Source organism: Hyperolius riggenbachi, chromosome 10 (assembly GCF_040937935.1).
Source record: "Hyperolius riggenbachi isolate aHypRig1 chromosome 10, aHypRig1.pri, whole genome shotgun sequence".
Lineage (NCBI taxonomy): Eukaryota > Metazoa > Chordata > Amphibia > Anura > Hyperoliidae > Hyperolius > Hyperolius riggenbachi.
Genome location: NC_090655.1, coordinates 214,675,869 through 214,701,449, shown reverse-complemented (window position 1 = coordinate 214,701,449; position 25,581 = coordinate 214,675,869). Strand labels below are relative to the sequence as shown.

Here is a 25,581-nt window from a genome sequence, read left to right as displayed (position 1 = left end):
GAACAATAACGGATGCCCTCCAATAGCCAATCAGGGAGAGACAAGACACGCCCCGACCAATCAGAGGGCAGAGCTCAGTATAAATAGGAGTAGCGGCGGCTGTGTCTCCCCATATTCGCAGCAGCACATTAGTGACGCTGATTAGCAGGCATGGCCAGAACCAAGCAGACAGCCCGCAAGTCCACCGGCGGGAAGGCTCCCCGCAAGCAGCTGGCTACTAAAGCCGCCCGTAAGAGCGCTCCAGCCACCGGCGGAGTGAAGAAGCCCCACCGCTACCGGCCCGGCACTGTGGCTCTCCGCGAGATCCGCCGCTACCAGAAATCCACCGAGCTGCTAATCCGCAAGCTGCCCTTCCAGCGCCTGGTGCGGGAGATCGCTCAGGACTTCAAGACCGACCTGCGCTTCCAGAGCTCGGCCGTCATGGCTCTGCAGGAGGCCAGCGAGGCTTATCTGGTGGGGCTCTTCGAGGACACCAACCTGTGCGCCATCCACGCCAAGAGGGTCACCATCATGCCCAAAGACATCCAGCTGGCCCGCAGGATCCGCGGCGAGAGGGCCTAATCACGTCACGCAGCCATCCTATTACGTCGCACAAAGGCTCTTTTCAGAGCCACCCCACATTCTCCTTGCAGAGCAGTTTTACAAAGTGTATTATCACTAAACTCTTCCAATGTGCCAGTCTGATCCAAGGGGAAGGTGGGTGGCCGAGAGATTTGGAAATGCAAGGACACTACCGGCTCTCTACACGAGGAAACACTCTGAAGTATAACATTGTTCTAATTTCTAACAAGTATATATTACAGTAGCGGATTCTACATAGTACACAGCGGGTCAGATCAGCATTCAGCAACGCTGATCCCTCTGTAGGGACCGATCCTTCCGCCTTAATCACTAAACAAATGTATAGTAAGCCATTGCATTTGTCTCAGCCATTCACTTCGACATCGCCGACGGGTACTTGACTTGCAGACATTTGAGCAAAGCTACAAGCCACTGTAGTGCATATATATTACACATTGGATTTTTAAGAGGAAAGTGGCCTTAGCCGACATACGTTGAGCTGCGGTGAGTGAAGCAGCATGTTATATAACAGCCATCACAGTAGCCATACATCTAAGCCTTCGGTACAGGGTGTGACTTGGAAGTGCTGGGATGCCGGTAGAGGAGTAACACCATTTAAACGTACTGCTGCCGGCAGTTTTAGCAATGAACAGACTAGGATATATGGGGGTAACGGATCGCTTGAAAATTGCTGGACTCAATGACATGTCTAAGTTTGCAATGCACTCCGTTACATGTACTACCTACACGCCGACAAACAGAAAACATCACAGCCCTTTGGGGGAGAGATTGGGTGGCTCTGAAAAGAGCCTTTGGGTTTATGAGAGACAATCTTAGACTTATTTCTTCTTAGGAGCGGCCTTTTTAGGTTTGGCTGCCTTCTTTGCCGGGCTCTTAGCGGCTTTAGGCTTGGCTGCCTTCTTTGCCGGGCTCTTAGCGGCTTTAGGCTTGGCTGCCTTCTTTGCCGGGCTCTTAGCGGCTTTAGGCTTGGCTGCCTTCTTTGCCGGGCTCTTAGCGGCTGCAGGTTTCTTGGCCGCTTTCTTCGGACTCTTCTTGGCAGCACTGGGGACTTTCTTAGCTTTCTTTGGAGACTTGGCCGCAGCAGCCGGCTTCTTGGACTTAGCCGCAGCGGACGGCTTTTTCTTGGCGGCCGCCTTGTCTTTGCTGCCCTCCTTCTTGCTGATCTTGAAGGAGCCGGAGGCGCCGGTACCTTTGACATGGACAAGGGTGCCCTTTGTCAGCAAGCTCCTGACGGCCAGCTTGAGGCGGCTGTTATTCTTCTCTACATCGTATCCTCCGGCAGCCAGAGCCTTCTTCAGGGCGGCCAGGGAGACCCCGCTGCGCTCCTTAGAGGCGGACACGGCTCTGACGATCAGATCGGACACGCTGGGACCGGAAGGCTTGTTGCTGGCTTTCTTGGCTCCTCCGGTTGCCGCCTTCTTGCTCTGCTTCTTCTTGGCGGCGGGCTCCGCTGCGGGAGGGGCGGCTGCTGGTGCGGTCTCTGCCATCTTCCTGCACAACACAGTGTAACATTGCAGGGAGAGCGCCAATCGGCGCATATATAGCCTCTCCGGCCGCGCTGCCATTGGCTGCTGATAGGAGCGCGCCTCGTCTTCCTATTGGAGGGATCCGGACTCTCTGCCGCCCCTCCTCTCCACACAGCTGTCACTGCTCGGCTCTCTGCTTGTGTTTCCTGCCGGGAGAAACGTGGGTTTATTCCCTCCGGTATATAGCAGTGTGCCCCCTGTGTGTGGCCGCCCGGCTGGCGGGGGTCTCCCCTCCCCCATTAAAGCTCCGGGGGACTTCTGAGCGGAGGCTGCGGCCGGGAAATCCCGCTCTTATGTGACCAGCTCTGCTTACTGCTCCCCCGATCTCTTCTGTCTCCATCATTATCAGGGGAATACAACGTCTAATATACAATGTTTTCTGTCACTCCCCCCTCAATATGAAGAAAAGTATCTCCGCCATGCATCATATGGGGCTGGGGGGCTACTGACCCCTGGAGGGGAATATCAGGCTGAGAAATGTGCAGGATACTAGCACATAGGATGGGCCTACATCACACATGAGATGTCTAGAGTGTTTGTATTTCCCAACTAGAATCTTAGACTTGCATTATAGATACTAGTAAACAAGTGTATGCTGACTGCTGGTCAGGCCGAGGCAGACACTGGGGACTGGGGGAGACTATGGGCAATGGTTACAGAGGGGATGAAAAGGAGGCACTTAATGGTTAATAGAATAGATGCAAAGTAGTGATGGGCGAACATCCAGATGTTCGGGTTCGGCCGAACATGCCCCCGATATTCGGCATGTTCGGGCCGAACCCAACCCGAACATGTCCCTTTGGGGCCCCTATAGGGTCTCTGCATAAAGGGAAAGCATGCCCCCGAGCGCGGGGGGGGGGGGGGGGGGTCGGAAATGCCCCCCACCCCTCCCCGCTAAGCTCTCCCTTCTGCTGGACCCTATAAAATTAAATCTAAGTCCCCCGAAGGTACCTTGCAGGCTGGCAGGAGGAGGGCAGGAAGCGGGCAGCCGGAGAGCATAGGCGCTAGTACCATCTGATACTTCCGCCCGCTCTCTGACGCACTTCCTGTTTACATTTGTAAGTCACGTCAAGAGAGAGCAGAACATGATGACACGTACCCTCGTACGCGTCATCGCGGTACTCCTGCTGTCTCTTGACGCGACTTACAAAAGTAAACAGGAAGTGCATCAGAGAGAGGGTGGAAGTACCAGATGGTACTAGCTCCTATGCTCTCCGGCTGCCTGCTTCCTGCCCTCCTCCTGCCAGCCTGCAAGGTACCTTCGGGGGACTTAGATTTAATTTTATAGGGTCCAGCAGAAGGGAGAGCTTAGCGGGGAGGGGTGGGGGGCATTTCCGACCCCCCGGGCTCGGGGCATGCTCTCCCTTTATGCTGGGACCCTATAGGGGGCTATGTTCGGCCGGACACGGCTGTGTTCGGCCGAAAAAAGAAGGCCTGTTCGGGTTCGGGCAGCGTGCCCGAGCACCCTCCCGAACACCATGAGGTGTTCGGGGGGTGCCGAACCGAACCCGAACAGGCCAAAATCCGGGCGCACCCGAACAGTGGCGAACACTGTTCGCCCATCACTAATGCAGAGTGAGTAGATCACAAAATGTGCAGATTCGGTGCAGAATTAGAGTAAATGAGAGGAGGGTAGATAGGATCCCAACCTGAACAGAGAACACTAAGGGCCCTTTTCCAAGGGCTGCAAAACTGCACATTCAGTGAGCACAGCAGTTAGCAGCGGGCACGGGCAGTTAGCAGGCAGCGGATAACAGTTATGAGTTGTGTGTCAGTCTTTCCACTGCCTATCAACTGCTCGTGGAAAAGGGTCTTATGATCTTTAGACAGTTAACATCGGCATCAAAATGTGAACCAGGTAACTTTCAGCAGCTGCAAGACATTGGGGAAGGTTTGTGGTCTGAGTATAGCCTAACCAGGGGAGAGAGGCAACAGGGAAGGGAGGTAGACTGCCAAGAGAACAAATGAAAAGAAATGAAATAAACAATTAAACAGTGTATGCTGAATACACCTTCAAGGGTGATACCAGGCCATGGTCGTTGGTCGGGGGCCAGATTATGAAACCATAGCCTGAGTACAATGACAAGCACCAGGCATGTGACAAACACTGCAAACCAATGTGGCAGAATTGTTCTTTTTATATCTGACCTTATTTTCCATCAGACTGTTCCTACAGGTGAGCATCCTCCTAATTCATGTTCAGAGTGTGGGAAATGTTAAAATAATAAAGGGTATTTATTTAACCGCCAAAGAAAATGAACAGGTGATCACGTGTATCCCTGTTCAGAGTGTGAGGAATAGTTAATTGATAAACATAAGCTTTGTAGACAGCAGAGAAGTCTCACGGGGAAGTGCCCTTTTTGTGCAGAGTGTGGGAAATGTTTCTGTGATAAACAATATCTTCTTTTACACCAGAGAAGTCACACAGTTGAACGGCCTTTTCCTGTTCAGATTGCGGGGAATGATCCATTTTGATAGGAAACCTTCTTAGACACCAGAGAAGTCCCACTGGTTAGTGTCTTAGTGCAGATTGTGGGAAATGCTTTATGCATAAGGCAACATTTGTTGCACACCAGATGCACCACAGCCTCTCTGAAGCTCATGACAGGCGTGTTGTAGTTTTAGGAGTGTTTTGTTACTGCAGCAACATGTTTGTATTTAGCACAAGTACATCACACCCCTGAGAGGATGCTAAAGGGTCATTCATGGGAAAGTGATATTGGTTTCTTAGCTGAAGTCTGAGGGAGAGAGCTAACCGACCAGGACAATGTCACACTTGGCCCTTGCCAGCTGGCAAGGTCACCTGCTATCGATGTTGCCTCCATGGAAGTTGGAGCCTCCTCACTCTACACAGGGATGCTCAGCAGAGCTCGAATATTCGAGTAGCTCGAATATTCGAGCTCTTTTTCAGCTATTCGAGGTCGAATACCGAGCTCGAATAGCTGCAGCTATTCGAATGGGCTATTCGAGTGAACTGGAATAGCCCACTCACTATTCGCGCTATTCGAGCAAACAGCGCTATTCGAGCTCGAATACCGAGCTCGAATAGCGTCATAGCCCAGATTGATGTCCTTAGAGCCAATCAGAGGGCTCCCAGGCCCTCTGACGGCAGCCAATCACAGAGGGGGACCCTGGCCAGCCCCTACCCTATAAATAGCGGCCGCCATGTTCGGTTTTTCCGTCCTTGCCTGACTTGTACAGAGAGAGATCTGCTCCTTTGTGCTTTGGCTTAGCAAGTGCTCTATTGTGGTCAATCACCTAGCGTTTTTGCTCACATACACCTGCTATATACACCTATATTGTTGTTAGCTAGATAGAGATTGTATTTTAGTTAGTAGCTTGTGTGTTACATAGAGACAGGCAGCTGCTGCAGGCAAGCTGTGTGGGCAGCTGTCCTCCTGTCCTCTGTTAGTTTATTTCTCATCTATACCAGTGTTTCTGCTGTGTATTCTACCCTGTCTTGTCCTTTACTTACTGAGTGATTATTGTATTTTGTAGTCATACTACTGTACTAGGGACACTCACTGTTACTGTTCATAGCTCCTGCGTGTGTGTGCGTGCACCGTCTGTAGTGTACACAGTACACAGTATTCCCTTCTACTGAATCATCTGATTAGTTACTACTGAATCTGATTATTGTATTTTCTAGTTGTACTTACTGTACTAGGGACACTCAGTCACTGTTCATAGGCTAGCTCGTGTGTGTGTGTGTGTGTGTGTGTGTGTGTGTGTGTGTGTGTGTGTGTGTGTGTGTGTGTGTGTGTGTGTGTGTGTGTGTGTGTGTGTGTGTGTGTGTGTGTGTGTGTGTGTGTGTGTGTGTGTGTGTGTGTGTGTGTGTGTGTGCGCGCGCGTGCACTGTCTGTAGTGTACACACACTCTATTTCCTTCTACTGAATCTGATTACTACTGATTATTGTATTTTCTAGTTAGTGTACTAGGGGACACACTCACTGTTCACTGTTCACACTTACTGATTACTGATTATTGTATTTTGTATTTGTACTGTACTAGTAATCACTTAGCGATCTAATCACTTAGTGATTAGTGTCACCTCACCCACCAACCCACTCCATTAAAGACGGAGTGGGTTGGTGGGTGAGGTGACACTAATCACTAAGTGATTAGATCGCTAAGTGATTACTAGTACAGTACAAATACAAAATACAATAATCAGTAATCAGTAAGTGTGAACAGTGAACAGTGAGTGTGTCCCCTAGTACACTAACTAGAAAATACAATAATCAGTAGTAATCAGATTCAGTAGAAGGAAATAGAGTGTGTGTACACTACAGACAGTGCACGCACGCACGCACGCACGCACGCACGCACGCACGCACGCACGCACGCACGCACGCACGTACGCACGCACGCACGCACGCACGCACGCACGCACGCACGCACGCACGCACGCACGCACACACACACACACACACACACACACACACACACACACACACACACACACACACGAGCTAGCCTATGAACAGTGACTGAGTGTCCCTAGTACAGTAAGTACAACTAGAAAATACAATAATCAGATTCAGTAGTAACTAATCAGATGATTCAGTAGAAGGGAATACTGTGTACTGTGTACACTACAGACGGTGCACGCACACACACGCAGGAGCTATGAACAGTAACAGTGAGTGTCCCTAGTACAGTAGTATAACTACAAAATACAATAATCACTCAGTAAGTAAAGGACAAGACAGGGTAGAATACACAGCAGAAACACTGGTATAGATGAGAAATAAACTAACAGAGGACAGGAGGACAGCTGCCCACACAGCTTGCCTGCAGCAGCTGCCTGTCTCTATGTAACACACAAGCTACTAACTAAAATACAATCTCTATCTAGCTAACAACAATATAGGTGTATATAGCAGGTGTATGTGAGCAAAAACGCTAGGTGATTGACCACAATAGAGCACTTGCTAAGCCAAAGCACAAAGGAGCAGATCTCTCTCTGTACAAGTCAGGCAAGGACGGAAAAACCGAACATGGCGGCCGCTATTTATAGGGTAGGGGCTGGCCAGGGTCCCCCTCTGTGATTGGCTGCCGTCAGAGGGCCTGGGAGCCCTCTGATTGGCTCTAAGGACATCAATCTGGGCTATGACGCTATTCGAGCTCGGTATTCGAGCTCGAATAGCGCTGTTTGCTCGAATAGCGCGAATAGTGAGTGGGCTATTCCAGTTCACTCGAATAGCCCATTCGAATAGCTGCAGCTATTCGAGCTCGGTATTCGACCTCGAATAGCTGAAAAAGAGCTCGAATATTCGAGCTACTCGAATATTCGAGCTCTGCTGAGCATCCCTGTGTAGAGTGAGGAGGCTCCAACTTCCATGGAGGCAACATCGATAGCAGGTGACCTTGCCAGCTGGCAAGGGCCAAGTGTGACATTGTCCTGGTCGGTTAGCTCTCTCCCTCAGACTTCAGCTAAGAAACCAATATCACTTTCCCATGAATGACCCTTTAGCATCCTCTCAGGGGTGTGATGTACTTGTGCTAAATACAAACATGTTGCTGCAGTAACAAAACACTCCTAAAACTACAACACGCCTGTCATGAGCTTCAGAGAGGCTGTGGTGCATCTGGTGTGCAACAAATGTTGCCTTATGCATAAAGCATTTCCCACAATCTGCACTAAGACACTAACCAGTGGGACTTCTCTGGTGTCTAAGAAGGTTTCCTATCAAAATGGATCATTCCCCGCAATCTGAACAGGAAAAGGCCGTTCAACTGTGTGACTTCTCTGGTGTAAAAGAAGATATTGTTTATCACAGAAACATTTCCCACACTCTGCACAAAAAGGGCACTTCCCCGTGAGACTTCTCTGCTGTCTACAAAGCTTATGTTTATCAATTAACTATTCCTCACACTCTGAACAGGGATACACGTGATCACCTGTTCATTTTCTTTGGCGGTTAAATAAATACCCTTTATTATTTTAACATTTCCCACACTCTGAACATGAATTAGGAGGATGCTCACCTGTAGGAACAGTCTGATGGAAAATAAGGTCAGATATAAAAAGAACAATTCTGCCACATTGGTTTGCAGTGTTTGTCACATGCCTGGTGCTTGTCATTGTACTCAGGCTATGGTTTCATAATCTGGCCCCCGACCAACGACCATGGCCTGGTATCACCCTTGAAGGTGTATTCAGCATACACTGTTTAATTGTTTATTTCATTTCTTTTCATTTGTTCTCTTGGCAGTCTACCTCCCTTCCCTGTTGCCTCTCTCCCCTGGTTAGGCTATACTCAGACCACAAACCTTCCCCAATGTCTTGCAGCTGCTGAAAGTTACCTGGTTCACATTTTGATGCCGATGTTAACTGTCTAAAGATCATAAGACCCTTTTCCACGAGCAGTTGATAGGCAGTGGAAAGACTGACACACAACTCATAACTGTTATCCGCTGCCTGCTAACTGCCCGTGCCCGCTGCTAACTGCTGTGCTCACTGAATGTGCAGTTTTGCAGCCCTTGGAAAAGGGCCCTTAGTGTTCTCTGTTCAGGTTGGGATCCTATCTACCCTCCTCTCATTTACTCTAATTCTGCACCGAATCTGCACATTTTGTGATCTACTCACTCTGCATTAGTGATGGGCGAACAGTGTTCGCCACTGTTCGGGTGCGCCCGGATTTTGGCCTGTTCGGGTTCGGTTCGGCACCCCCCGAACACCTCATGGTGTTCGGGAGGGTGCTCGGGCACGCTGCCCGAACCCGAACAGGCCTTCTTTTTTCGGCCGAACACAGCCGTGTCCGGCCGAACATAGCCCCCTATAGGGTCCCAGCATAAAGGGAGAGCATGCCCCGAGCCCGGGGGGTCGGAAATGCCCCCCACCCCTCCCCGCTAAGCTCTCCCTTCTGCTGGACCCTATAAAATTAAATCTAAGTCCCCCGAAGGTACCTTGCAGGCTGGCAGGAGGAGGGCAGGAAGCAGGCAGCCGGAGAGCATAGGAGCTAGTACCATCTGGTACTTCCACCCTCTCTCTGATGCACTTCCTGTTTACTTTTGTAAGTCGCGTCAAGAGACAGCAGGAGTACAGCGATGACGCGTACGAGGGTACGTGTCATCATGTTCTGCTCTCTCTTGACGTGACTTACAAATGTAAACAGGAAGTGCGTCAGAGAGCGGGCGGAAGTATCAGATGGTACTAGCGCCTATGCTCTCCGGCTGCCCGCTTCCTGCCCTCCTCCTGCCAGCCTGCAAGGTACCTTCGGGGGACTTAGATTTAATTTTATAGGGTCCAGCAGAAGGGAGAGCTTAGCGGGGAGGGGTGGGGGGCATTTCCGACCCCCCCCCCCCCCCCCCCGCGCTCGGGGGCATACTTTCCCTTTATGCAGAGACCCTATAGGGGCCCCAAAGGGACATGTTCGGGTTGGGTTCGGCCCGAACATGCCGAATATCGGGGGCATGTTCGGCCGAACCCGAACATCTGGATGTTCGCCCATCACTACTCTGCATCTATTCTATTAACCATTAAGTGCCTCCTTTTCATCCCCTCTGTAACCATTGCCCATAGTCTCCCCCAGTCCCCAGTGTCTGCCTCGGCCTGACCAGCAGTCAGCATACACTTGTTTACTAGTATCTATAATGCAAGTCTAAGATTCTAGTTGGGAAATACAAACACTCTAGACATCTCATGTGTGATGTAGGCCCATCCTATGTGCTAGTATCCTGCACATTTCTCAGCCTGATATTCCCCTCCAGGGGTCAGTAGCCCCCCAGCCCCATATGATGCATGGCGGAGATACCTTTCTTCATATTGAGGGGGGAGTGACAGAAAACATTGTATATTAGACGTTGTATTCCCCCTGATAATGATGGAGACAGAAGAGATCGGGGGAGCAGTAAGCAGAGCTGGTCACATAAGAGCGGGATTTCCCGGCCGCAGCCTCCGCTCAGAAGTCCCCCGGAGCTGTAATGGGGGAGGGGAGACCCCTGCCAGCCGGGCGGCCACACACAGGGGGCACACTGCTATATACCGGAGGGAATAAACCCACGTTTCTCCCGGCAGGAAACACAAGCAGAGAGCCGAGCAGTGACAGCTGTGTGGAGAGGAGGGGCGGCAGAGAGTCCGGATCCCTCCAATAGGAAGACGAGGCGCGCTCCTATCAGCAGCCAATGGCAGCGCGGCCGGAGAGGCTATATATGCGCTGATTGGCGCTCTCCCTGCAATGTTACACTGTGTTGTGCAGGAAGATGGCAGAGACCGCACCAGCAGCCGCCCCTCCCGCAGCGGAGCCCGCCGCCAAGAAGAAGCAGAGCAAGAAGGCGGCAACCGGAGGAGCCAAGAAAGCCAGCAACAAGCCTTCCGGTCCCAGCGTGTCCGATCTGATCGTCAGAGCCGTGTCCGCCTCTAAGGAGCGCAGCGGGGTCTCCCTGGCCGCCCTGAAGAAGGCTCTGGCTGCCGGAGGATACGATGTAGAGAAGAATAACAGCCGCCTCAAGCTGGGCGTCAGGAGCTTGCTGACAAAGGGCACCCTTGTCCATGTCAAAGGTACCGGCGCCTCCGGCTCCTTCAAGATCAGCAAGAAGGAGGGCAGCAAAGACAAGGCGGCCGCCAAGAAAAAGCCGTCCGCTGCGGCTAAGTCCAAGAAGCCGGCTGCTGCGGCCAAGTCTCCAAAGAAAGCTAAGAAAGCCCCCAGTGCTGCCAAGAAGAGTCCGAAGAAAGCGGCCAAGAAACCTGCAGCCGCTAAGAGCCCGGCTAAGAAGGCAGCCAAGCCTAAAGCCGCTAAGAGCCCGGCAAAGAAGGCAGCCAAGCCTAAAGCCGCTAAGAGCCCGGCAAAGAAGGCAGCCAAGCCTAAAGCCGCTAAGAGCCCGGCAAAGAAGGCAGCCAAACCTAAAAAGGCCGCTCCTAAGAAGAAATAAGTCTAAGATTGTCTCTCATAAACCCAAAGGCTCTTTTCAGAGCCACCCAATCTCTCTCCCAAAGGGCTGTGATGTTTTCTGTTTGTCGGCGTGTAGGTAGTACATGTAACGGAGTGCATTGCAAACTTAGACATGTCATTGAGTCCAGCAATTTTCAAGCGATCCGTTACCCCCATATATCCTAGTCTGTTCATTGCTAAAACTGCCGGCAGCAGTACGTTTAAATGGTGTTACTCCTCTACCGGAATCCCAGCACTTCCAAGTCACACCCTGTACCGAAGGCTTAGATGTATGGCTACTGTGATGGCTGTTATATAACATGCTGCTTCACTCACCGCAGCTCAACGTATGTCGGCTAAGGCCACTTTCCTCTTAAAAATCCAATGTGTAATATATATGCACTACAGTGGCTTGTAGCTTTGCTCAAATGTCTGCAAGTCAAGTACCCGTCGGCGATGTCGAAGTGAATGGCTGAGACAAATGCAATGGCTTACTATACATTTGTTTAGTGATTAAGGCGGAAGGATCGGTCCCTACAGAGGGATCAGCGTTGCTGAATGCTGATCTGACCCGCTGTGTACTATGTAGAATCCGCTACTGTAATATATACTTGTTAGAAATTAGAACAATGTTATACTTCAGAGTGTTTCCTCGTGTAGAGAGCCGGTAGTGTCCTTGCATTTCCAAATCTCTCGGCCACCCACCTTCCCCTTGGATCAGACTGGCACATTGGAAGAGTTTAGTGATAATACACTTTGTAAAACTGCTCTGCAAGGAGAATGTGGGGTGGCTCTGAAAAGAGCCTTTGTGCGACGTAATAGGATGGCTGCGTGACGTGATTAGGCCCTCTCGCCGCGGATCCTGCGGGCCAGCTGGATGTCTTTGGGCATGATGGTGACCCTCTTGGCGTGGATGGCGCACAGGTTGGTGTCCTCGAAGAGCCCCACCAGATAAGCCTCGCTGGCCTCCTGCAGAGCCATGACGGCCGAGCTCTGGAAGCGCAGGTCGGTCTTGAAGTCCTGAGCGATCTCCCGCACCAGGCGCTGGAAGGGCAGCTTGCGGATTAGCAGCTCGGTGGATTTCTGGTAGCGGCGGATCTCGCGGAGAGCCACAGTGCCGGGCCGGTAGCGGTGGGGCTTCTTCACTCCGCCGGTGGCTGGAGCGCTCTTACGGGCGGCTTTAGTAGCCAGCTGCTTGCGGGGAGCCTTCCCGCCGGTGGACTTGCGGGCTGTCTGCTTGGTTCTGGCCATGCCTGCTAATCAGCGTCACTAATGTGCTGCTGCGAATATGGGGAGACACAGCCGCCGCTACTCCTATTTATACTGAGCTCTGCCCTCTGATTGGTCGGGGCGTGTCTTGTCTCTCCCTGATTGGCTATTGGAGGGCATCCGTTATTGTTCAAATGTACCGCCAGGCTATTGTTCCAGCAGCAGCCCGCCAATTTCCCCTAAGAGGTCATTCTTGCCTATTAATTAAACTAAAAATAAAAAAAACTATACTAGGTAATTATAAAGCCGCGGGAAATAGTGGAAGGATTAGGAACATAAAATAAAGTACTTGTTTCTCTGCAGCTCACACAGCACAAGCTGTTATGTATCGGCTCAGATCAGAGGAGGAGACCGGAGCCAGAGAGGAAACATTGTAACAGATGAGAGAAATAGATACATGAACAGCCCAAATATTGTATCTATCTAGGCAGCTGCAGCCGGCTGGGAAGCTACACATCACTTGTGACTACAGATTGGCGGGACGGAGGATCCCTGTCCCTCCCTGGCACCATTCATCAGCCACCAGTTACAGGCCGCTGTGCTGTTATGTGCGGCGAGGATCACTGGAAAGAATACACATGGATCACAGCAACGCTCACTGCAGATCTTCATTCATAGATATTATTACACACATCCCAGTATGTATCGAGGAAACGTGATTGGACGCTTAGGATAGCGGACAAACGAAAATTTAAAAAGATACTGCAAGGTTTCGGCACCTCGCAATTCTTAAATGTACATAGATATATATCACTGTATTCTGGGAAAATACTTTGCGGCATATGAGAGCCTAAAGAATTTGCAGCGTCCTAAACAATAGGTGTGAATACATATATTTCCCCTATTAATTCACTACCAACTTGTGACCAACTAAGCAGCCAGACGGGGATTCCATTGCTCTGACTGCGATAGGAATAGCCGTAATGTATAGTCAGGATATCATAGCCGATATGGGCCCGCCACGTGTTCTCTCCGTAATTCTAGTGTCCTTACTTACACCTAAAACCCCATAGAAAGGCAACAATAAGTTGAAGGACTTTAGCAATTTGAAGAGAGCTGATAAGTTACGTTATAGAGCAAATTATAAAGATACATCAGGCAAAACATTTAACTTCATGTGTGTTAAAATTGCATAGGACAGCTCTGTAGTGATTTGGTGGGTGGCTCTTAGAAGAGCCTTTGGGGTGTGCTTAGTATCCGGGCAGCGCTGTTACTTGGCGCTGGTGTACTTGGTGACGGCCTTGGTGCCCTCGGACACGGCGTGCTTGGCCAGCTCTCCCGGCAGCAGCAGGCGGACGGCGGTCTGGATCTCCCGGGAGGTGATAGTGTGGCGCTTGTTGTAATGAGCCAGACGGGAAGCTTCCCCAGCGATGCGCTCGAAGATGTCATTGACGAAGGAGTTCATGATGCTCATGGCCTTGGAGGAGATGCCGGTGTCGGGATGTACCTGCTTCAGCACCTTGTACACGTAGATGGCGTAACTCTCCTTCCTGCTCTTCCTACGCTTCTTGCCGTCCTTCTTCTGGTTCTTGCTCACAGCTTTCTTGGAGCCCTTCTTGGGGGCAGGAGCGGACTTGGCTGGCTCAGGCATGGCTGGAAGATGCTGCTTCTCAGTCACTGCGGAGTGCGGAGATATACAGAGAGGCCACAGCGCCGCCTCCCCTCCTTATATGGGCGGCCTATGCAAACGCAGCTACTGAGGAGCTGCTGTGCTGATTGGCAGCGTCACTGGCACCGCCCGATCACCGCCCCTTCTCCCTCATTGGTTTAGCACAACTACACACCGGCTATTCAGGTATAACATGCAGAGCACCGCCCTAGTCGCTGATTGGCGGATTGCTAGACCGAGCCGCCATTGGCAGTACTGAATAGCAGCCAATCAGGTGACAGCGCGGGACACAGCCTGCAGAGTATATATAGAAGGAGGAGGGCTGGATTAGGATACTTGCGTTGGAGAGACACATCCTGATTAGCTGCCATCATCATCATGTCTGGACGCGGCAAACAAGGCGGCAAGGCCCGTGCTAAGGCCAAGACTCGCTCCTCCCGGGCCGGCCTGCAGTTCCCAGTCGGCCGTGTTCACCGTCTGCTGAGGAAGGGCAACTATGCGGAGCGGGTGGGGGCCGGAGCTCCGGTCTATCTGGCCGCAGTGCTGGAGTACCTGACCGCTGAGATCCTGGAGCTGGCTGGCAATGCCGCCCGGGACAACAAGAAGACCCGCATCATCCCCCGCCACCTGCAGCTGGCTGTCCGCAACGACGAGGAGCTCAACAAGCTGCTGGGTGGGGTGACCATCGCCCAGGGGGGAGTCCTGCCCAACATCCAGGCCGTGCTGCTGCCCAAGAAGACCGAGAGCCACAAGGCGGCCAAGAGCAAGTAATTCCCTGCAGCAGCAGCCGGACACACACAGTACAGAACCACAAAGGCTCTTCTCAGAGCCACCCACACGGTCTATACAGAGCCGAGTACAGAACATACTTATCATATTGTCACATGTAGGTCGGGTATACAATATTTTTAGCGCGCACACTGATGTATCGGTATGAAGTAAAGATCGATGGATGGTTTTCTCAAAAACTATCATAATTGAATAATCTTATTTGCGGGTATATATTAGGCACTAATTGCTGGCAATCTGCGGGACGGATTTTGTCAAGTCATTGTTCCGCAGTAAAAATAGTTAAATACAGTAAAATGTTCAATTCGGCAGCAATATAGCTGCTTGTGTGACAGTGCAGCGGAGCAGGTGTCAGACATCCAATCCATTTAGGTTTTGCGCGTTTATGGATGAAGGGAGAGAAATTGTACACGGTGATTGGTTGGGTCAAATCAGTTGATAGTTTAATTATCAATTTGAAATGGTAACGGTTTTTCCCGCCACTATAGATCTGCACAAACTAACCCGTGACCGATATATCTCGATTTGCTCATTCTAAAATATAAATTCCCTGCGAGTATCGGCAATGCATTCCGCCTCCATTTTACCTATCGCTCTGCCGGTATTTCCTTCAGCATTTGCCAAGGCTATACTTTCCCCAAATATATATTTAATCTCATTGAAGTATTTCCCCAGATATTTGCGCAACAGCCAATAGATCGCTCCTCTATCGGTCATGGGCAGAGCGGTCGGACAATGAGCCTTTAGGTCAAACTGAACATAATTCGAGGAACAGGTAAAGCTGGCAACAGAGGGTTCCTGGCAGCTTGTTCAGCGATTAAATATACTGTACATTTACCTTTCTGCATGAAATACATTCTCCACGAATAGCTTACACTTCTGCATCTCTTTTGTGCTCAACCCAAACTGCTAAATGGCTGAGACACGTGCGTGTAGGAGAGCAATATGGTTACATATTCTTCTCAGAGCCACGCACACGGTCTATACAGAGCCTGATGCGCATTATATTGTTTCCTCTGCTGCATGCAGAGACGTGTCACACGATGGTGTGCTTACAAAGTCCACACCATATTAACGGAGATGATAGGTTAACGTTACAAACAATATTTCATAGACTAAAGCCAAGCTCCATATTGCCAAATACCATGTAAAAGAATCAGATGGATCCTCCTGTTTGGCAGCCACACGTGTTCCTGGCTCTGAATCAGATGCAATGTTATACGGCTGTACAGTAATCCTGATCCACAATCCCATAAGCAGATCAGCCTGCAGGCAGCACTCCTATACGGAAGCATTAGCGCTATTAGCACAGCAATAGAGAGCATCACGTGTGGTGGTGGTGGAGGGATCGTTCCTATTCAGGATGGATCGTAACAGGCTTGTTTTAATTAAAATAGTCATCACATTATAATCTTTTACAATTAATGTATTTCATCATTTGGGGTATTCATTAGAAACACCCAGTAGCGCCAACAAAGGCATATGTATCTGCACGGCCAATGTCTGATTCACAATGTAGAGGCAGTAATACTCTGGCAAAGCTATTGGCTGAGCGGAGACGTTTGTGTAGCTGTGATTGGCTAAGGCAGAGCAGTTGCGATTTTCAAATTTGCCGCCGAATTTCCGTGGAACAGGCGGGATGGATGTGCCGCTCTCTGTTGCGGCTATTATGTGATGCTGCACCGGCAGCTGCCCCATAATATTCAGCATTTCCCCGGCTGTGCTGCTCCCTGCAATGCCAGCTCAGAGTTCAGCCATAAGAGATATGCAGGATTGAGTTTATGTCGTAACAATGTCATTTACTACAAGGGAACAAATAGATCCTCTGGAGGAGACAAAGAGATCATTTAGTACAGCTGTCATAACATGTCCAGTGTGAGATAAACAGGACAGGAATCCATTAGGAGTGATATTTATGTTGGCTTCTGAGGAGAGAAAACCAATTACCGAATATAATCACTGGTCTCTCTGTACGCAGCGCTGCCAAACGTCAAGATATAGTAAAAGTAGAGCGACCAGACCCCGTAAGAAATTAAAAGGATAACAGCAACATTATGATATTCTATTCCTGGAGGGACAAATAGATCGTCATTTAGCAGCACAGCTGTTACATTATGCCCAGTGTGAGGGGAAACATGCCGGAGAGCCTATGCAGAAGTGTTACTTGTGATGCTTTGTGAGCTGACAGAGCACATTACTGCCAATATAAGCCCTGACCTGTAGGGAGCGCTGCTGCTAAATGTCAGAAATGTAACATTGTATGTAATATTAAAAGTAGAGGAAGCAGAACAACTACAAAGTAGACGTATAATGACTAACCCGCCCTTGGCTCCTCCCCCTCTGCGCAGTCTCCTGTCAGGTCCGCTCAGCCTGGATAAGAGGAGGGGAGGCGGCAGCGCACAGTATTGTGTATCTCCAGCAGAGAAGAAGCATCATGTCTGGCAGAGGAAAGGGCGGCAAAGGTCTCGGGAAAGGAGGCGCCAAGCGGCACAGGAAGGTGCTCCGGGACAACATCCAGGGCATCACTAAGCCCGCCATCCGCCGCCTGGCCCGCAGAGGGGGTGTCAAGCGTATCTCCGGCCTCATCTATGAGGAGACTCGCGGAGTGCTGAAGGTTTTCCTGGAGAATGTCATCCGCGATGCCGTCACCTACACCGAGCACGCCAAGAGGAAGACCGTCACCGCCATGGATGTGGTGTACGCCCTGAAACGCCAGGGGCGCACCCTCTACGGCTTCGGCGGCTAAACTACCCTGACTCCATCCCGACTACACAAAAACAAACGGCCCTTCTCAGGGCCACCCACCACCTCTATAGAAGCGCTCTGCAGTACTACCGCTAGAAGTATTGACCTATTACCTGACAGCTGAGGCACGCCGCTGCCAGGGGAACCGGAGGACGCCGCATTTAAAGGCACAGCTTCACCGCCATAGTAGGTCCGATGCTACTATAGCTGCCTGCACACCACACCTCGAGGCCATCAGATGCTGCTGCTGCTGCCTCCATACTCCCCCAGTTAACCATCCTGGAGTCTTCTGCCTGTAACTTATATCTTCCCAGGGGCTAGGCCACTTGCACTCCATCAAGCAGCTCTCCAAGCTACAGATCCAGCATGGGACTACCCCTAAGATGTGATGTTCGGATCTTTTCAATGATCTGGATGATTCGAATCGGATCATTGAAAAGATCTTGATCTTTGATCCGAATCTGGGATCATTTTACAAGGGAAGAATTCGGGGGTGAGATGACTAACAGGACAGGAGAAGGGGAGGGGGGTGGACACACAGAGAAGGGGAGAAGATGGGCAAGGAGTGGACAGAGAAGGGAGGAGGGACGAGCAGAAATGTTTGTTTGCACGTAATACCCACTTGCTGCAATCATGCTTTACATGTCACCTATATGTTCATCTGTATACTCCCAACTCCCATTCCCCAAAGCATTCCCAGAAGTGAAGTGCAGCTGTATAGAGCAGTGCAGGAGGATCATATTGCTCAGCAATTACAGTGCCTGCCCTTTTCTAGCCCAGCCTGCTGCCTGTAATGTTACTGAGCTGTGCCAAAAGTTTCCAATGTGTTCACTGTGCTCAACTACGGAACAAGACAGCCTATAATGAGCAGCACATTTCAGCAAGTATGTGTGCTCTACACATATCTGGCAGTGGCACCGATGTCTCCTCTCTCTCATCTACCTGTGGCTGTGCAAGGCTGCCTCCCCTTTAACAGAGCGATCCATCTCTGCTCTGCTTCCAGGACCCCGCTGAGAGGGGGTGTGTTGCTCCTGGCCCCGCCCCATTTGCGATCCGAATCACTCATTTTGATGATTCGGATCTAAGATCCGAATCGTTCATAATCCGGACAACACTACTAGCCCTAGCCGTGGGTCTGACGCGGCCCTAGCCCTGCAGGGAAGTTGTGTAAGCTGCATTGGAGAAATGGCTTTACCGACAACGCACCGACTTCAGCCACTTCGACACCTAGCACTATCCCTAACTTTGGGTACCAATCTCTGCAGTGGACAAAGCCAGCCAGTGAGACACAAATGGACACTAACCGACCAGGTTGTGCCGCAATCCTAAGGGGACTCTATCACTGTCCTTTCCACTTTCCTCTCTCCTCTCTGTCTCTCTCCTAGGGTTAGACTGGGGGGCATCTGATTCAAAGTATCGCTGCAAAGCATTTTGAGTGCCATGGACGGCAGCGGATTACCCCCCTAGTCCTTTACCTGGGGTTATCTCTCTCTTTCTTCCTTATTCTTTCTTTTTTAGCTATCCCTTCTCTCTTTCTCTATCCACTCTTTACCAGGGCACATTGCGGGACATCTGGAACTGCTGCGGAGCGAGCACCGTTTTCACGCGTCCTTCACTATAGTTATTATGTGCTGTATGTATATATAAGTATATGCTTACTTTGTTCCATACTGTACCTGATTGGATGTTTTAAGGCAGGGGTCTCAAACTCACGGGCCATTTGCGGCCCTCGATACAATATTTTATCCGCCGGCATTTCCTGGAAGGGGCAGAGCTTTCAACTTCAGCTCTGCCCCTCCTGACGTCAATCGCCGCGCATCGCTGCTTCTCCCCGCCTCTCTCTGTGAAGGAAGAGTGAGAGGGCCAGAGGGGCAGGCAGAGGCGGTGATGCACTGCGATTGTGAAATCCTTTATGCGGCCCAGCCTCATCCTGACTTTGCCTCCTGCGGCCCCCAGGTAAATTGCGTTTGAGACCCCTGTTTTAAGGATTGCATGTATGTGTTTGTACCATCTCCGACCCTGTATGAGCCAAAAACAATTCCGGGTACAACCCCCATTGTACTTTGCAAAATAAATGATTCTGATTCTGTATGTGAGGTCAGTATGACACATCTGGGGATACAATAGGTATGGTTCACAAAGCGTTGTGATCGTCTTGGTTTTCACTTTATCTAGGTTACATTTGAAAGCTTCCAAAGAGCAATCTAAAATGTAATTAAAGTAAGAAAAGTAACATTGAAGGTAGCTAGGAACCACTTCCTATAAGTGATTATCTTGCTTGTAAATATACTGAAAGGTTGTTACTAAAAAAAAAAAAAAAAAAAAAAAAAAAAAATCGGGTTAGAAGTCATTTTATTTGAAGTTTTGAGAATAGAGCCCATTGTAACCGTATGGCCCCGGTACTCCCACTTGCCTGAACGCTTTGGCAGCTTGTGCTTGGCGCAGAGCAGATACAAACACGTAAATGTAAATCGTGCAGCTGTTAGATGTGAGCTTAGTATGTATCCATCTGAGGAAACAAAGTTTCACCCACATTCTCAGGACCACCCACTGCCTCTATAGAAAGCGCTATGGTAGTACTTTGTGCATCCATGTTATATTGTTTGTTACATTAATTTCCGTTATAGTATCGGGGACTACAGTCGTTTTTCAGACCACAGGTTTAATGTTCACCACACGGTGGCAGCACTTTATTGTACAAGGATCCTTCTCCTTGTACAATAAAGTGCTGCCACCGTTGAGAAGTTCATATACACTGTAGCAGGAACTGAGATTTAATACATTATACATCGGGAAGGAGGGAGTATATTGAGTAGTTTCTGTACACTGTAGCAGTAGCTGAGATTTGATACATTATTATACATAGGGAAGGAGCGAGTATTGAGCAGTTTCTGTACACTGTAGCAGTAGGTGAGATTTGATACATTATTATACATAGGGAAGGAGGGAGTATTGAGCAGTTTCTGTACACTGTAGCAGTAGGTGAGATTTGATACAGTGTATAGAAACTGCTCAATACTCCCTCCTTCCCTATGTATAATAATGTAGCAGTAGGTGAGATTTGATACATTATTATACATAGGGAAGGAGGAAGTATTGAGCAGTTTCTGTACACTGTAGCAGTAGCTGAGATTTGATACATTGGGCTCTTTTCACAAAACCATGTGCGGTAACTTTTTTGGGTGAAAAATTACCTCCAGTGATAATTCACTAAAAATAGTGAAAATAGTGAGTATTCACTAAAAATGTACCAAGTGTGATAAATGTTTGATAAAAGTGCAGTAAAACAGTCAGTAATATGTACGGAAATAAAGGTTTTTTTGACCACTGTAGGGCAGCCCATATGCTTGTCACCCATTACACAGAGACGACCCAGGAAAGCCTGTCACATTTAGGCTACTTGCACACTAAGACGTTGCGTTAGGTGCCACGTTAAGGTCGCATAACGTGCACCTAACGCGACGCCTGGTGCTCTTCTATGTGGACGTCAGAGTGAGCCGCGTTGTGCAGCTCACTCTGGCGTCCGTGATGCCTTGATGCGTACTCTTGTGCGGTCCCGCCAGCCAATCACCGCACAGAGCGTCAGCTTCAGGAAGTAAACACTGCACGTCACAACGTGCAGTGAATATTAATTAGCCATGTGCCTGGCCGCTCTCCGCTCCTCCCCAACATGACTGCGCATGTGCAGACAGTCTAACGTGGCTTAAGCCGCTCTAACGCCGTAGCATGCTGCACTTTCAGGAGAACGTGCAGCGTTACATGTAACGCAACGTGGGCTGTGTGAACAGCCCACTTGTGTTACATTGCTGTGCGTTGGGGGAGCGTTACAGGCGCACTAGCGCGCGCGTGTAACGTCCCTGTGTGTAAGCAGCCTTAAAGTGGGACCTCAACTCTTGCGCAGGACAGAATGAAAACATATAAATGCACCCTGTATGTATTTAATTTAGCCTGTCTAATTCCCCCTCATCTGTGAATAATCACAATTGTAATTTGAGAAATTGCCCTTTACTACAGGTAAAGTAACCCCCCATTTATTGCACAGGTAGCCAGAGGAGGCCCCTCATTTAAAGTATAGGTAGCTAGATGACCCCCAGTTAGGATAGGTAAACACATGATCCCCATTTATCATATATAGCCATATGATTCCCTATGAGAGTCTGCAGCAGCTTTGCCTTCTCTAATTAATGCAGGCACACGAGTGAGTCCAAAGCCTGACGCTGCCTGCCTTTTATAAGGGGGGGGGGGGAGTGGCTCCAATTGGGAGTGTAGCCTAATTGGCTACAATGTGCCTGCTGCTGACTGTGATGTAGAGGGTCAAAGTTGACCCTCATGATTAACTATGGGGGCGAACCGAACTTCCGAAAAAGTTTGCGGTTCTCCGCAATCGTGAACCCCGGAAGTACGCCGGGAACCATTCGCCAGCGAACCGTTCGGGCCATCTCTAGTGAACAGTGGAAGTTGGCATAATACTGTCTGCCGGTGAACAATTCGTGACATCTCTAGTGTTCACAATTCAAAATGATCTAGGCAAGAAGAGATTAGAACTCAAATCACAGACAGACAGCTCATGTGCAGTGTGCACCTGTGAAAGAGGTACATCTGGTGCTTCCATATACCCCATAGGACAAACCACAAAGCAGGATATGTTTTAGGGAGCTTTATTTGACATTAGTTTAAAAGTGACAAGTGTGAAAGATATTTAACTATAGGTAAGTAAACAGTCAAAGGAAAACTTTATTCTAAAACCCCAATAATAGCTTTGTGAGATAAATTTCCAGAGTAGAATGAATTTTAGAACACTTCTATGGATATAGACTGTCTTGGCTTCTTCTGTCTTTTCACACAATCCCAGGCAAATTCATTGTGCCAGGCTCTCCTTTGCAACATCCTTCTTCTCATGCTCGCGCTTCTTCTCATGCACATGCATATACACGTGCGTGCAAGGCTAACCACAACTTCATCGGTTTTTCAAGGAGCATAATAACTTATGGCGTTATGCGTTACACCTGCCTTGACCTTTGCTTATGATCTCAATTATGTTCTGATCGGTGCCTGGCCTGCCCTGACCTTTGGCCTGGTATCACTTTATTGATTGACTGCATTGCAGCTTCTTCTGTTCTCCCTGGTCAACGTTGGGGTAGTCCCGGCGGTCATTACCTGGTAGACACCAGGCAGCAAAGTAGTCTGTCATCCCGTAGGGGTAGCAGCCCATCATGCCTTGTGGAGTGCTCTAGTGAAGACACATAACCATTTTTAGACCCCATGGGCTTGATTCACTAAGACAAATAGCACGCCTTATCAAAGTTTTCACGCCTTATCAGAGTAGCATAGCGAGCGCTACAAACCCCCAGGGGCTCAGGGCAGGACAAGTGGAGCTCTCGTCATTGCCAATTAGCAGGCATAAGTTTGCAATGCTACTTTGATAAGGCGTGGTAACTTTAATAAGGCGAAGGGCTCTGCCTTTGAAACAGGAGACCAGAGTTTGAATCTCGGCTCTGTCTGTTCAGTAAGCCAGCACCTATTCAGTAGGAGACCTTGGGCAAGTCTCCCTAACACTGCTACTGCCTATAGAGCGCGTCCTAGTGGCTGCAGCTCTGGCGCTTTGAGTCCGCCAGGAGAAAAGCGCGATATGAATGTTCTGTGTTTGTTTATTTGTCTTAGTGACTCAAGCCCCATGTCTTGGAAGAGTCCACGCTAATTGCTAGTGCTTCATCATCAGGTCCTCCTGCCTTGCATCACAAGCCTAACACAGTGAAGAAGATTGGGGTTGTTGGTTTTTGCTAGGGATGGGACGACGAATCCGGCGAATCCACAAATCCCTCAAATATTGGGGAATATTCGAGATTCATGAATTCGAATCCCGATGCCATTTTTCATTTTCCGAAACCCGCCGAATCCCGACGCTGCATCGCCGCACATCCACGGCTCCCCCCGCTCTCTCTCGTCCTCCTCCGACCCCCCCGCGCCTCCTCCCCCCCCCCCCCCGCCCGCATAATTAGCATCAACTCATTATCCAGAGCGGATACTGGGCAACTATACCACGGATCGCACAATTCTTATGTGCAGAATTTGTTAGCTTCGAGAATCGAAAGGTTCGAGATATTCGAGAACCTTTTGAAATTCGGATCCGGATTTGGATTTGAAGAAATTGTGGATTCGTCCCATCCCTAGTTTTGGCACTACAGAGTCGGTGATGGTGCAGTAAACATACAGTGGTACAGTAAGCCAGTTCTTATGCATCCAGTGAATACAGTACATTTACAGGTTAAGCATGGATGAAGAGATACAGAGAGATGTACCAACAAGGAGAAGGACAAGGCTGGTAATCCGCTGCCATCTGTGGCACTCAAACATTTTGCAGTGATACTTGAATTGGATCCCGTGGTCTGTCCTTGGAGAAGAGAGAGTACTGTACATTACACAAGGAAAGGCCTAGGTCCTGATGTCCAGTTGGCTGACTGGCCTGGATGGTGATCCGAGGTGGCTGGCAATGGTGAACCTGCCGTCACTGGATGCGAGGGGGAGGCCTGTTTCCCTTTAACATCCAATTTGTTGCAGAGCAGTGGGTCCATGTAGGGAGGGCTGCAATGTCCTTGCTGGCATGCAGTAGCAGTGGTGGCCTGACAGGGAAGAGGGATGGTACGTATCCGGTAGCCTGGCTCCTCTGGGCAGCAGCTGGCAATCAGTGATGCTCGGATACCCCTTTTTATTATTCGAGTTAGGTCGAATTCGAATAGTAAATTATTCGAGTTCGGTCGAATATTCGAGTCGAATATTTTTTACTATTCGATTCGACCTCGAAATTCGAGCTCACTATTCGAGTCGGTATTTGAGCTCATTATTCAAGCTGACTATTCAAATTGGCCTTAAATAGCTTCCAACACTTGTTTTGGGGGTGAATGATGCAAGAAACATCTTTTTTTCCAAGTAACAACAGCAAGTGATTATGTGGGGATGTTCCTTTAAAAAAAAAAAAGTGGAAAGAGAAGTTGTGTCCAAAATTCTGTTCAGTACTGTATACTTCTTCTTCTTCTTCTTCTATATCTTCTTCTTCTTCTTCTATATCTTCTTCTTCTTCTTCTTCTTCTTCTTCTTCTTCTTCTTCTTCTTCTTTTTCTTCTTCTTCTTCTATATCTTGGCAGAGTGGCAGCAGAAGGTAAATCTGTGTACCCTGGCAGTGGGGAACACAGACAGACAGCAGCAGCAGCAGGAGGAATGGAGGAGTAGTGTGAGTGTGGCAGCAGGTAGGCAGCGTGACATAATAGCCCTGGTACCTAGCGGTGATACCAGGGCTGTAAATAAACACAACAGGAGGTCCCAGACAGCGGTCGTGCAGCCCACATCGTGTCCAATACACAACTGGGACAACACAGATTTCAACCCGGGCACCTCTGAAAAATTGAACCTTTTTTTTTTTTTTTTTTTTTTTTACAGCAAATTACACATATAGCTATTGTTGGATGTAATAGCTGGTGACAGAGTGGCAGCAGAAGGTAAATCTGTGTACCCTGGCAGTGGGAAACACAGATAGACAGCAGAAGGGCAGTACACAGCAGCCCACTGTAGGTGTAAAATGTGTGGCTACAGGCGACGTAATAGTCAAACTGAACCAGGCTGGCTTAGTAGTGAGCAGGAGCCAGGAGGTGGTAAAGGGTGGTAAGGCATATTAACGATGGTTCCGGCAGCCAGTTCATGTCCCCCTCTCGCCGACAACAGGGTCCAGGAACTCGCCTTCCACCCACGCCTGGTTCATCTTGAGAAACGTCAGTCTGTCCACAGACTTGTGAGACAGACGTGAGCGTTTCTCGGTGACCACGCCACCAGCTGCACTGAAGCAGCGCTCGGACGGCACGCTGGAAGGGGGACAGGACAGCACTTCCAGGGCATACTGCGCCAGCTCGCTCCAGATCTCCAGGCGCTTGACCCAATACTCCATGGGATCAACAGGGGCATCACTGTCAAGCCCGCTGTAGGACCCCATGTAGTCAGCCACCATGCGGGTCAGGCGCTGGCTGTGACCGGAGGAGGATGCTGCTGCATGCACCTCCTCTCTAGTCACTGCTGGAGCCTCTACAGTCCTGTAGAGCTCGTTGCTGAGAGACAGCAGGTCTGTGGGGCGCTAGCTGCTGGATGCAGGCACCTGCTGCTGCCTCTGTGCTGGCTGGACAGTGGGGGTGGAAGGCTG

The 25,581-nt window shown here is 49.6% G+C and overlaps 7 protein-coding genes across 7 annotated transcripts; 4 read left to right on the top strand and 3 right to left on the bottom strand.

Annotated features, from left to right (window-relative positions):
* The first annotated feature begins 131 nt into the window (after positions 1-131).
* On the top strand, positions 132-561 carry LOC137536294 (histone H3). Its single transcript, XM_068258431.1, has one exon. It carries the CDS (start codon positions 151-153, stop codon positions 559-561), a length of 411 nt encoding a protein of 136 aa, XP_068114532.1. The 5' UTR covers positions 132-150.
* An 839-nt stretch (positions 562-1,400) lies between these two features.
* Positions 1,401-2,069, bottom strand: LOC137536293 (histone H1C-like). Its single transcript, XM_068258430.1, has one exon. The coding sequence runs from the start codon at positions 2,067-2,069 to the stop codon at positions 1,401-1,403; it is 669 nt and encodes a 222-aa protein (XP_068114531.1).
* Positions 2,070-10,316: 8,247 nt separating this feature from the next.
* On the top strand, positions 10,317-10,985 carry LOC137536291 (histone H1.10-like). The gene has a single exon (XM_068258429.1). It carries the CDS (start codon positions 10,317-10,319, stop codon positions 10,983-10,985), a length of 669 nt encoding a protein of 222 aa, XP_068114530.1.
* Positions 10,986-11,824: 839 nt separating this feature from the next.
* LOC137536290 (histone H3) lies at positions 11,825-12,254 on the bottom strand. Its single transcript, XM_068258428.1, has one exon. The coding sequence runs from the start codon at positions 12,233-12,235 to the stop codon at positions 11,825-11,827; it is 411 nt and encodes a 136-aa protein (XP_068114529.1). The 5' UTR covers positions 12,236-12,254.
* Positions 12,255-13,443: 1,189 nt separating this feature from the next.
* LOC137536289 (histone H2B 1.1-like) lies at positions 13,444-13,844 on the bottom strand. Its single transcript, XM_068258427.1, has one exon. It carries the CDS (start codon positions 13,842-13,844, stop codon positions 13,464-13,466), a length of 381 nt encoding a protein of 126 aa, XP_068114528.1. The 3' UTR covers positions 13,444-13,463.
* A 396-nt stretch (positions 13,845-14,240) lies between these two features.
* On the top strand, positions 14,241-14,662 carry LOC137536288 (histone H2A type 2-B). The gene has a single exon (XM_068258426.1). It carries the CDS (start codon positions 14,241-14,243, stop codon positions 14,631-14,633), a length of 393 nt encoding a protein of 130 aa, XP_068114527.1. The 3' UTR covers positions 14,634-14,662.
* Positions 14,663-17,079: 2,417 nt separating this feature from the next.
* Positions 17,080-17,637, top strand: LOC137536287 (histone H4). The gene has a single exon (XM_068258425.1). It carries the CDS (start codon positions 17,086-17,088, stop codon positions 17,395-17,397), a length of 312 nt encoding a protein of 103 aa, XP_068114526.1. The 5' UTR covers positions 17,080-17,085; the 3' UTR covers positions 17,398-17,637.
* The last annotated feature ends 7,944 nt before the right edge of the window (positions 17,638-25,581 follow it).